Here is a 12551-nt window from a genome sequence, read left to right as displayed (position 1 = left end):
AATGCCAAAAAACCTACCAAAGCAATAAAAATATAAGAACTACCATATCACTAGGAAAAAGACAGAAATCTATTTTTAATGCATAAAATTAGTTCTTTAAAATAAAATTGTACTCAGTTGAAATTTCTGAAATAAACAATAATAGCTAGCCTTTACCAAAAGAATGCTTATTGAGTATCAGACGCTATGTTCAGTACTTAAGCTATTGCACCTATTAATCCTTACAACCCTAAGAAATCCTTTCAAACACTATCTTAGAGATTGGGAGAGTGAAATTTGACCAAGATTAAATTATACTTGGAGTCACAGAACTACAGCTTCCCTTAGAATCTTGGCCCTTAACCAGTACGGGAAACATCTTTACATGCATGAGAAAAACACCTATATTTTATTGGCTAATAAGATTACACAGCATTTAAGTCAGGAAAATGTATTTAAAATGAAAATCCAGCTTTTGTCCCCCAATTTTTAATGTGTTCAGTGGCCATAATTTTAGAATCTTTATCTCTTATTTTCAGAAGTCAAAACTTTTCATGTGTCAAAATCAATGGGGGATGTTTACCACATTACTGGAAACAAAGGAGCCACGTTAATGCTAAATCTCTTCTTAGGGGAAGAAACAAAAAAACATTTTTCCTCTTATAAATTCAAAACTACAAACAAGAAAGGGTAACATGAAGAAGAAAATTAATCTTAGTACATCTCCAAAAATGATGTTTTCATGAATAGATAACTAGATAAATGTTGAATAAATAAATGAATGTTGCTGTTAGTTTTACACTTGTAACTTACCTAGGTTTCTCTTGAGTGATTAAGATTTTCACTTTATTAAGAGCCTTCTTGGCCCCTGTGGCTGCAGCCAGCTTGGTGTGAGCTGGGCTGGAGTGTGGGCTGGATATGTACACTTTTTTCCCAGGGCCTGAGGGTGGCTTGGATGGAGAGAAGTCTGAGATGAATACAATGCCCTCACTGGTGAGTACTGTATTGAGAGAAGCAAAACTCTAATTAAAGTTTAATCAAGTATAGCATAGAGTTTTATTCCAATACAATTTTGAAAGCAAGGTAATGATAATTTTAATAATATAGAACTGGCAGTGTTATGCAGTCATAACATAACGGGAATGTTCTCCAAGTTAAAGTGAAACTGGTGGTCCATTACGATTCATCAGAGGCCTCCAAGCTCAGCATTCCAAATTAATGTTTTATATTAAAAAGATACCAGAAGGTTACTGGCAGAAAGAACAAATGTTTGTTCTTCCAAATATATTCAGTGCATGGACTTTCATTAAAAACCTTTCCTCATTATATCCCATAACTTCAAAATCCAAAGACTTTCAGAATATAAAATTCACAGAAGAAATAAAAAACCCCATATGTAAGAGGCTCTGCATACCACACTTGGTAAGTTCAAATATTTGACTTGATGATACTAATTTTTCATCATTATCATGAGCTACTCAGTCTAAATATATTTTCCTTTTTCTTCTTGCGTATCAAATTGAACCTCGGGATGTGTAAAAAGTGTTCTTTTTCTCTTTACATCTAGAGTAAAAGTAAAGTGCCAACAGCGGTTTACTAAGTGTACAGAAAACCGAAATGAATTTCAAGGAGGCAGCACCACATTTAACAATACAAATTGTGCCTTTTTATGAATGAAAAACTAATCCCCCTCAAAACGGGCTGACTAATACTAATACATATCTGATTATAAAAGTCTTATCTATCCTGGCAATCAGCAAGGCTGCTTTAAACACAGGGAACAAAGCAGCATTCAAGAATCATGACAACCCCGGCACATTCAATGAGCAAATTAAACATGTTAGGTCAACTGATGCTTTGAAATATATAGTACTTTCATCAACCAAATTACAGAGATGCAGTATATTAGCCTGAAGCCTTGTCTCCTTTCAGATTACAGAAGTCACCCTTCAAGGTCCCAGTCATCCCTTCTTTTGTGATGCCCTCACTCCCTGAGGCTGCCAGCTAGGCCAGCCCTCCTCTGTGCTGCATTTCACAGCAAACTAGTGAGTGAACGAGTGAGTGAGTGTACACATACGTTCATATACACACATTTATATATACAAAGCCTAAACACATTGTATTGCAATTATTTATACAGCTGTGTTTCCCATTTTAATTTCTACTTGTCTGTCCTACTCTCCCTCCATCAACTCACACATACACCTACTCTCCCTCCATCAACTCACACATACACCTACTCTCCCTCCATCAACTCACACATACACCTACTCTCCCTCCATCAACTCACACATACACCTACTCTCCCTCCATCAACTCACACACACACACACCCCTCAATAAATGTTGGTGGATACACGTTAGAATTTTGAGTCATTCAAATCCAGGGAAAACATTCTTTACCATAGTTAATCCCCTTACCTCTTTCAAGTCGTTGATCGAATATCAAAATGAAGCCTATTTTGACCACTTTATCTAATACAACAACTTGCCCACTCCCATTCCCCCACTCCCTTTACCTTGTTTTACTTTTTTATACCACTTATAACCTCTTAATATGTTGTAATTTATTAATTCATTATGTTCATAGTTTACAATCTGACTCTCCCTCACTAGAATGCAAACTTTATGAAGGAAGGAATTCTTGCCCTGGTTCACTGATATATTCCAGGTCCCAGAACACTCCTGGCATATAATAATAGCTCAAGAAATATCTGTTGGCTAACTGAATAAAAAATATTTTCTACATAATTTAGTCACAAAAATATCTGTCTAGAATCTGATTTTTAGATCAGTAGCTTAGTAAAATATCAAAAGCACACTGGGAAAAACAGTGTCCACGAGAAAAAAATCCCTTGGGCTTGGTCTTTTCCTGACATGCGTCTGTTTATGGCACTCAAAATATACGGCATGAATTAAAACAATTTTTTAAAAAGGAAGAAATGAATTTGGCCACAGACTAAATGAAACCCTTGACTCAGGTTCTTTCGATGTTCCTAGAAAAGAATTTAATTAAGTCTGAATTAGAGTAACACAGCTACTCTCTCTTTCTCTGACTAATCTAATTCTGTTCACAAATTCCACACAGTGAAGGTCTGGCTTGCTGATTTAAATTTCTAACCATCATAGTATCTCTAATAAGAGCTGAAAATATATGAACTAGATGTGTTTCTCATTTTAACATTATAGGTGTATGAAGGGTGTGTGTGTGTGTAGCATTAACCATATATGTTACAAACAGCTCAACTCATTTTCCACAAGAAACTAGTACTCACAAGTTAAATGTGAGGGATCAAAAGGATCAAAAGAAAAAGAAAGAATGTTATCTGCATAGCTCTTCTTCCAGAGTTTGGTGCCAGTATCTGCATTCCAGAGCACAATATAATTTGGCGGATGGATAGCAAGCAGTAAATCTCGGGAAGCATCTTGATTCCATAACCACTGAACATCTGTAAAGACCAGAAAAATAAAGGCAAAATTCAGAAATCACCCACTTCAAATTACTTGTCTAATGTGTCCTTGATATCTAGTTGTGTGTGTGTGTATGTGTGTGTGTGTGTTTACATAGTCCTTAAAATCTTAACTACCCCCCTTCGATGTTGCATATATGTGTCAGGATTGATAGGAAAAGCTAATTTTATATAAAAATGAGCTGTCTGGACATTAGAATCTAGAGGTCAAAATTTCCAAGTAATCTGAAATATTACTTCAAAGAAAAGACAAAGCAATTTACACTATTCATTATTTAAAACTTTATGTCAAAGACTGTCCTAGCCATGATCAATGTCAGACTCTCCTAATGTTTTTGTGGAATTACTTAATGGGACTTTACAGAATTTCATGTTTTTCCATAACAATAAAGAGGATAAGGATCTAGTTCAATAGCACAGTAAGTACTTGATAAGTATTTTTTAAATAGCCATTTAAAAGATTCACTCAGTCAAGAGAGCCACTCAGTCAAAGCCTGAAGAGCCCAGGAATACTGTATTGATTACAGGTCAGTAACATAAGCAAGCAAACAAATGATCTATGTGAAAATGAGAAAAAAATTTATCTCTATTAAGAGAAAGTAAGCACTGAGGGCTAATTCAAAAGAGCAGTTCGGGCCAGCTTACTTATATTCTAGCTTACATTTACAAGACTGTTTACAGCAGCTTAATTTTTCTCATCATGCTCAACTGAGGGCAAGACTGAAATTAATGCATTTTACCAAAGCACAAATCAACTGAGATTTGAGGAAATAAGCCCAGAAGCGTATTGATAAGGAAAAGAAAGCTAGATTCGGATCAGCAGAACAGGCTAAACACAATCAAGAGTTAACTGAGAAGTGATGAAATTAAACGAAAGGGAAAAACCAACCACTCTAAGAGTAAGTGTATTAATACAGACGCTTGGTGGAGTACAGACTTTCCTCACCCTGAATAGGCTTGGCATGCTCTTGGATCTCACACTGAGCTACTCCTGCTGCTACATCCCAAACGATGATCTTTCCATTGACATCAGCAGAAGCTAAGCGCAAGGAATATGGCGAGCCAATGTTATGGTGATAATTTTCCCTGGCCCATTTAACCTAGTATCGAGAAGAAATCAAATCAAGTAAATACTTGCACTGGATGAAACTATACATAATTTTCATAAAACGCCAACTGGAACCCAAACTGCATTCTACACTTATATTATAAAAATAGGAAACTAGGGGACCCTCCTACACTGTTGGTGGGAATATAAATTGGTACAGCCACTATGGAGAACAGTATGGAGGTTTCTTAAAAAACTAAAAATAGAACTACCATATGACCCAGCAATCCCACTCCTGGGCATATACCCAGAGAAAACCATAATTCAAAAAGATACATGCACCCCAATGTTCATTGCAGCACTATTTACAATAGGTAGGACATGAAGGCAAACTAAATGTCCCTCAATGGAGGAATGGATAAAAATGTGGTACATACTTACAATGGAATATTACTCATCCATAAAAAAGAACAAAATAATGCCATTTATAGCAACATGAATGGACCCAGACATTGTCATACTGAGTGAAGTAAGTCAGGTACAGAAAGACAAATATCATATGATATTGCTTATATGCGGAATCTTTAAAAAAGGGTACAAATGAACTTATTTACAAAACAGAAGTAGAGTCACGAATATAGTAAACAAACTTATGATTACCAAGGGATAAGGGCAGGGGGAGGGATAAACTGAGAGACTGGGATTGACATTTACACACTACTATATATAAAATAGATAACTAATAAGAACCCGCTGTACAGCACAGGGAACTCTACTTAATACTCTGTAATGGGCTATATGGGAAAAGAATCTAAAAAAAAAAAGTGGATATGTGTGTATGTATAACTGATTCATTTTGCTGTATAGCAGAAACACAACATTGTAAATCAACTATACTCCAATAAAAATTTTTAAGAAAGGAAACTAGCTTCCATCTTGAAAGTCAGACTTTTTTATTATTTATGATATTTTTTTAAAAGTTGCAATTAAAAGATTTTTGAAAACATCACAATGTTCCTGCCTTTAAAACATGAAAAATGATGCACAACCTTAATAATATGGGGAATTCAGGTAAAAAACTCCAGAATACCATATCTTAAAATGGTATGATCATTGGTATATCATTTGATCATAGTAATAACCATAAAACCTAATTCTGACATAACATGTAAAATCCTAAATTGCTAAGCAGAATCTTTTCCTGCATTCTATTCTTCTAATTAAAAGGAGACAACTTACAGCTACAAAAACCTTGCACAGGAAAAAACAAAAGCAAACAAAAACTCTGGCTATCCCTCTCATAAAATTGGAAAATAACGTTAACAGTTTTTTCTCTAAAAAACAAGTTTGTGCATCATAGTTTTGGTAATATCATTAAGAACAGTTTTTTAAAAAAATAAAAAACACAAGAATCCCGGCACAAAATTAAGAAATTAACTGAGCATCGAATACTGGCAGAGTAAGGAATAAAACACAGAGTCCTAACTCTGAGCCAAGGCCTTCCCTGGACACAAGCTCCCCTCCCCTCTAGCTCAGCATCCTACTTGCTTACTTCAGAACATTTCCCACACAACACTTTGTAATTATTCTGTTTACTTTCTTTTGACCTATCACCAACCCTATCACCAATCTCACTCCGTAGGGCAGGATCACCAAGGCCTCGCTCACATTTCTATCCCCCAGCCTTAACACAGTGCCTGCAGCTGACGTTCGAGTATGTGTTCAGTAAATGATCTTAACACCACAGACTCTTCAAATATATACCTATGTAGACATATGTACACAGACACACAGATGTGTGTATTTGTAAGTAAGCACTCATAGAAAATGCTAGGTTAGGGAAGCATGCTAACCAATTCCAACAGCCTTCGTGAAAAAGATGGAAACAAAAAGTTTTCTGAACTCCAGTGTTAAACAAGCCTTAGGTTTCTACTCCAACACATCTTTTCCTCGGGCAAGAATTTTTTTAATAAAATGTGTGCGTAGCCATATATATATGCATATATGTTTGAATGTGTATATACATATATTCACATGTATGAATGTATGTATACTCTCCCTCTTCATTATTTGCAGATTCTGTATTTGTGAATTTGCTTACCCGCTAAAATGTATTTGTGATTTTATTTGCGAAATCAGTATTCGCAGTGCTTTTGCAGTCATTCATGGACATGTGCAGGGTAGTGAAAAATCTGAGTCACTCAACATGCAACCGCATCCCAGCTGTGGTTGAATGAGGCACTCTTGTTCCAGTTCTCATAATGTAAACAAATGTCTTTTCTGAGGTCTATTAAGTACCATGTTTTTTGCATTTTTGTGCTTCTTGTTGACGATTTCACTGTTTAAAATGGTCCTCAAGCGCAGCGGTGAAGTGCTCTCTAGTGCTCCTAAGCACAAGAAGTTGTGACGTGCCTTACAGAAAAAAGACACGTGAAATAACCTTTGTCCAGGCATGAATTATAGTGCTATCGGTCATGAGCTCAATGATCATAAATCAACAATATATAATAAATGTCTTTTAACAGAAACACATAAAAAACAAGGTTATGTATCAATCAGTTGATGAAAATATTGTGACTAAAGGCTCACTCGGAACCACACCGTGTATTTCCCTGAGGAGCCATCAATGTTTCAGTATATGTTAACTCAGTGTTTGCAACAACTTTACAGAATAAAACTACCACGGATAAGAATTATTGTTGTGTGTGTCTGTGTGTGAGTGTGTAGTACTTGAATTCCATCTTTGTAAACGTCAAGCAGTGTACATATTAAAAAAAAAATCAGACCTACTAGAGAATGGACTTGAGGACACAAGGAGGGGGAAGGGTAAGCTGGGACAAAGTGAGAGAGTGGTAGTGTATATATGGACATATATACACTACCAAATGTAAAATAGATAGCTAGCGGGAAGCAGGCACATAGCACAGGAGGATCAGCTCGGTGCTTTGTGACCACCTAGAGGGGTGGGATAGGGAGGGTGGGAGGGAGGGAGACGCAAGAGGGAAGAGATATGGGGATATATGTATATGCATAACTGATTCACTTTGTTATAAAGCAGAAACTAACACACCATTGTAAAGCAATTATACTCCAATAAAAATGTTAAAAAAAATCACCTAAACACAGCATAAGCAAACTGCTGAAAATCAACATAAGGAGATGAGATGAGAAAAGATAAAATGCATACAGGGAAACAAAGACAAAAATTTCTCATTAAAAATTACCCAAGCTGGGAGATAGTGGAGTGATATCTTTAAAGCACTACAAGAAAAAAAAGAAAAAAAAAACTGGTGAAATAGTTTCTCAGCCAAATAAAAGCTGAAAGGATCAACCAATATCAGATACGTGCCTCAAGGACTTAAAGGAAATTCTTCAGGCAAAAGGAATATGATGCCAGACTGAAACACAGATCTACACTAAGAAATGAAAACTCCAGAAATGCCAAAAAGACAGAAATGGTGTGTGTGGGGGGAGAGAATATATTTTTTCTCAAAAAAAAAAAAAAAAACCCAAAAAACAAAACAAAAAAAACCCCTATACCTAACATCAGAATTGAATGAATGCTTTCCTCCTAGGCTCAGGAATAAGACAAGAGTATCCTCCCTCCACTTCTATTCACTGTAGTAGAGGTCCTAGTCAACACAATAGCACAAAGGAAAAGAAATAAAAGACACCAGATTATCAGTGAAAAACCTAAACTGTCATTATCTGAAGATAACATGATTGTCTATGTAAAACAAACAAAAAAATCACCCAAATTACTAGATCTAACAAGTTTAGCAAGATCACAAGATACATGTTAGTATTATAAAAAAAAAATCACCTGGGGTTTCCCTGGTGGCACAGTGGTTGAGAGTCAATCTGCCTGCCGATGCAGGGGACACGGGTTTGTGCCCCGGTCCAGGAAGATCCCACGTGCCGCGGAGCGGCTGGGCCCGTGAGCCATGGCCGCTGAGCCTGCGCGTCTGGAGCCTGTGCTCCACAACGGGAGAGGCCACAACAGTGAAAGGCCCGCGTACCGCAAAAAAAAATCACCTGTATTTTTCTCTACTTCACATTACATACAAAAATTAAGTCAAAATGGATCTGAAATTTAAATATAAGAGCTAAAACCATACATTCTTAGATGAAAACAAAGGTGTAAATCTTATTGACATTGGGAAGAGCAATGGTTCTTGGATACAGCAACAAAAGAAAAACATTATCCCTACATCAAAATTTAAAACTTTTGTGCTTCATAGGGCACTATCAAAAAAGTGAAAGATAACTCGCAGAATGAGGGAAAATATTTGCCAACCATATATCTGGTAAGGGACTTGTATCTAGAATACATAAAGAACTCTTACAACTCCAAAATTTTTAAAAATACAATTTTAAAATGGGCAAAGGAATGAACAGACACTTCTCAAAGAAGATATACAAATGGCCAAAAAACACATGGAAAGATGCTAAACATCATTAGCCATCAGGGAAATGCAAACCAAAACCACAATGAGAACCACTTCATATCTGCTAGGATGGCTATAATCAAAAGGACATATAATAACAAGTGTTGTTCAGGATGAGGAGAAATTGGAGCGCTCATACGCTGCTATAGGAATGTAAAATAGCACAGCCTCTTTGGAAAATGGTCTGGCAGTTCCTCAAAAAGTTAAACGTAGAGTTGCCATGAGTCAGCAATTCTAATCCTAGGCATATACCCAAGAGCAATGAAAACACAGGTTCACACAGACCGTGCACAGATGTTCACAGCAGTACTATTCCTAACACCTAAAAAGTGGGAAATGCCCAAATGTCCACCGATAAATAAATGTCGTATATCATACAGTGGAATATTATTCAGCAATAAAAAGGAACAGAGTACTGACATATGCTACGGCATGGATGAACCTTGAAAACATTATTCTAGGTGAGAGAAGCTAGGCACATATTGTATCGTCTCATTTATTTGAAATGTCTAGAACAGACAAATCTACAGGACAGAAAGTAGATTAGTGGCTGCCTAGGGATGAAGGGGACGGGGAAAAGGCATGGGTAGCAACTGCTAACGGGTACAGGGTTTCTTTTGGGGGTTATGAAACTGACTGTGGTGACAGCTACACAACTCTGTGGATACACTGAAAGCCAGGGAATTGTATGCTTTAAATGGGTGAATTTAAATGGTATGAATATCTCAGTAAACCTGTTAACAATGAAAAAGACCCCAAATCTCTATCTCCAATTGTAACAACTCCCCTAAAATTTCAGATCAGTATAATTCAATTGCCCCAGGTGTCTCAGACTTTGCACGTTAAACACTTAAACTCACCGACTTCTCATACATTCACCTCATCAAAGCAACACTGCCATTCAACTACTCAAACAGAAACCTTGGAGTCTTTCTATTCTGACTCTCCCTTAAGATTGTTTACTATAAAGGCTATCAAGTTTACCTCTCAGCTCCTAAATGGAACTCCCTCACGCCTCTGCTTTATTTTAGGCCCTAAGAATTTCCTGCCCAAATTACTGCAATTCTCCTAAATGATCCCACTGCCTTGTCTTCCCTTTTTCCAACAGATCCTCCACTGCTGCCAGAATGAGTTTTTCTAAAATGCAAATACAATCATATCAATCTCCTACTTAAAAATCCAGATTCCTTCATAATCTTACAAACCTTTTGGGGCAGGTGAGTTTCTCCAGCTACCTTCTTTCATCACTCCTATATGTGTATCCCATCTTTGAGCCATCCTTACACATATTACTTCCCTTTGTGTATATCCTCCCTTTTTCCTGCAGTGCACCTCTCCCAATTTTCACTTGGCCAACTACTGTTTACAGTCCCTAAAATGAAAAGACTTCTGAGACCCTCCTCTGATCCCTAAAACGAGGTGACCTGTAGCTCCTTTGTCTTTCCACAGCATATTAGGCAGGTCTCACTTACCACACTGTATTTGTATGTTTTCTTTTCATTCTTCCTCGCTAGACAATGAATTGCTTGAGGGCTTTCATCTCTATATCCTTAGCACATGTTAGGTGCTCAAAATTAATGAGTGAATGAGTGGTCCAGTACATGGTAGAATTAGTGTTTTCCACCAGCTTTGAAATGACCTAAGAACTAGCATTTTAGCTCATTCTAGCTCATCTGAGCCATACTAGCTCATCCTGATGTGACATTATATATGGAAATACTAGGCTACCCCAAATAGATTATCATACTTAAAACCTATTCAACATGTGTACATATGACTTACTGAGATTCTAGCGATATTTAAAACTTTAGAATCGACAACATGTTATAGGGTCAAAGTGGGATCTGACTTACCTTAACAACATCAGCTTTATGTTTTTCTAAAACTTGAAGCGTTTGAGCAGTATTGGAATCAATCACTACCACCAACGAATGACATCCATAAGCAATTAAACCTTGCCAGCCCCTAACAAAAAGTGTTAAAATTTAAGTAAAAAGCAAAGCAAAGCAACTTCTCTCTTGCCAAGAGGCAGCCTAAATAAGTGAGAAATCTAACTAACATGCACCACCGTTAATAAAATTATTTAAGCCCAAAGGCTAGTATTTGACATTATACCATTTAAATAAAATTTTTAAAAAGCTTTAGTTTTTCTTTCAGATAAAAAAAGAAGGTTCTGAGAGACATGCACGTAGAGCCGTGAAGACGTATAAAGCAACTCCTGTCGTCTATTTGTCTTTGAGGGCATATACCTTGTCTTATTCAACTTTTAATACTGAGCATCCACAAAGTGCATGGGATCATGCTCCCCGGTATCTGTGATTAGCCCCGGTCCTTCCCACCAGATAAAAAAAAGACAAACAGTGAACAGGAGGTTTCGGTACTCTTGCCAACGTTCCCAGTAGCCACAGCTACCGCAGTCAGCGTTATATTTGTCTAGTTGTCAATTTGCAGTGTCATTTCACAGGAAACCGATAAAGGTGAAGTGAAGTGCCGGCGAGAGCACCGGAGCCTGGCACAGGGTCCGGCACACTGTTGAATGAATAAAGGTAAGAAACAGGGATGAAAGAGAAAGAAGACAGAATGGGGACGAGAACGTGGTCAGGGGAATTGACATTGGGGAGAGAAGGCTGGAGACTGGAGACAGGTTAAGAGACGGGACTGGGAGGGTGAGGAAGGTGTGGGGAAAAGAGCAAGCAGAAACAGAGATGGTAGAACGAAGGCAAATATATCCGCACAGGGAAAGTTCCCACGTGGGGCATTTACAGCTTTTATCGTAACAACAAAAATCCAGCATTTAAATGAAAAACTCCAAGTGTGAGGGAGGCACCCAGTCTTTTCTGAACCATCTTGTTTTGTCCCCTTCCCCTCACAAACTCCTGGCCGAGCCTGGCGACCTCGGAGCCCCGCGCCCTCACCAGTCCACCGCCGCCTTGTTGTGGGCACTGAGGGCCCCGGTGAGGGTGCGCGCCGACACCTTAAAATTCACCGTGTAGGGTAACATCGCTGCGGCTAAGGCCGGCCCTCGGCGCCGACCCGCAACCAGGAAGCGACGGCCACTACGCTTCCGTTCCAAACAGAGTCCGGGTGGCTTCGTGGGCGCCGCAGTTTGGTTCCACCGCCCCCAGATACGGCTTCCTTCAGGTTCCGCCACGCCTATGTTCCGGCTACTTCAGGATGCCGCCGCTGTAGCGGTTCCGCAGCTCTGCGTAGGAGCCGGTGGTTCCCGGAAGAAAGAGGTGCTGACTCTGGTTACGTCCGGTTTGTTCTGACTGGGACTGCGTAGACCTATGTGCCCTGGTGGAAATGGTGAAAAGCAGGAGCTAAAAGCCCCAATTTGCCTTGCTGCCTTGGATTAGTTCACTTAGGGCAACTACCAATGACAGGCACTGTTGTAGGCATGGAAGATGTGCTGATGAAGAAGACAAAGTCTCCGCCCTCATGGAGTTGATAGAATAAATGCATGTGTGAAGTTAATTGGATGAATGGAGAGAGTGAATGAGAAGACTGGCCGGAACAGAAAAAATTTGCAAATACGGAGAATACTCCATATCTGGCCTTGGAAATACTTACAAAGCAACAACAAAATAGCGTTTCTCCTGAGGCCAA

General features: G+C 38.3%; 1 protein-coding gene across 2 annotated transcripts in view; it reads right to left on the bottom strand.

Moving 5' to 3' along the window:
• Nucleotides 1-12056, bottom strand: part of WDR11 (WD repeat domain 11) — a 54683-nt gene extending 42627 nt beyond the window's left edge. Inside the window, exons 1-5 of one of the 2 annotated variants that reach the window (XM_024756000.1) lie at nt 11861-12056; nt 10799-10910; nt 4396-4549; nt 3255-3428; nt 793-979 (exon numbers count right to left, since the gene is read on the bottom strand). In XM_024756000.1, the coding sequence (XP_024611768.1) occupies nt 793-979; nt 3255-3428; nt 4396-4549; nt 10799-10910; nt 11861-11946 (713 nt within the window). In that variant the 5' untranslated portion in view covers nt 11947-12056. The remainder of the gene's footprint in view (nt 1-792; nt 980-3254; nt 3429-4395; nt 4550-10798; nt 10911-11860) is intronic. The other variant, XM_024755999.1, reaches the window with a different exon arrangement.
• Between the last annotated feature and the right edge of the window lie 495 nt (nt 12057-12551).

This window comes from Neophocaena asiaeorientalis, unplaced genomic scaffold (assembly GCF_003031525.2).
Source record: "Neophocaena asiaeorientalis asiaeorientalis breed wild unplaced genomic scaffold, Neophocaena_asiaeorientalis_V1.1 scaffold85, whole genome shotgun sequence".
In the NCBI taxonomy this organism is placed as follows: Eukaryota; Metazoa; Chordata; class Mammalia; order Artiodactyla; family Phocoenidae; genus Neophocaena; species Neophocaena asiaeorientalis.
Note: the sequence above shows the minus strand (reverse complement) of the source record. Positions and strands in the feature narration are given on the sequence as shown.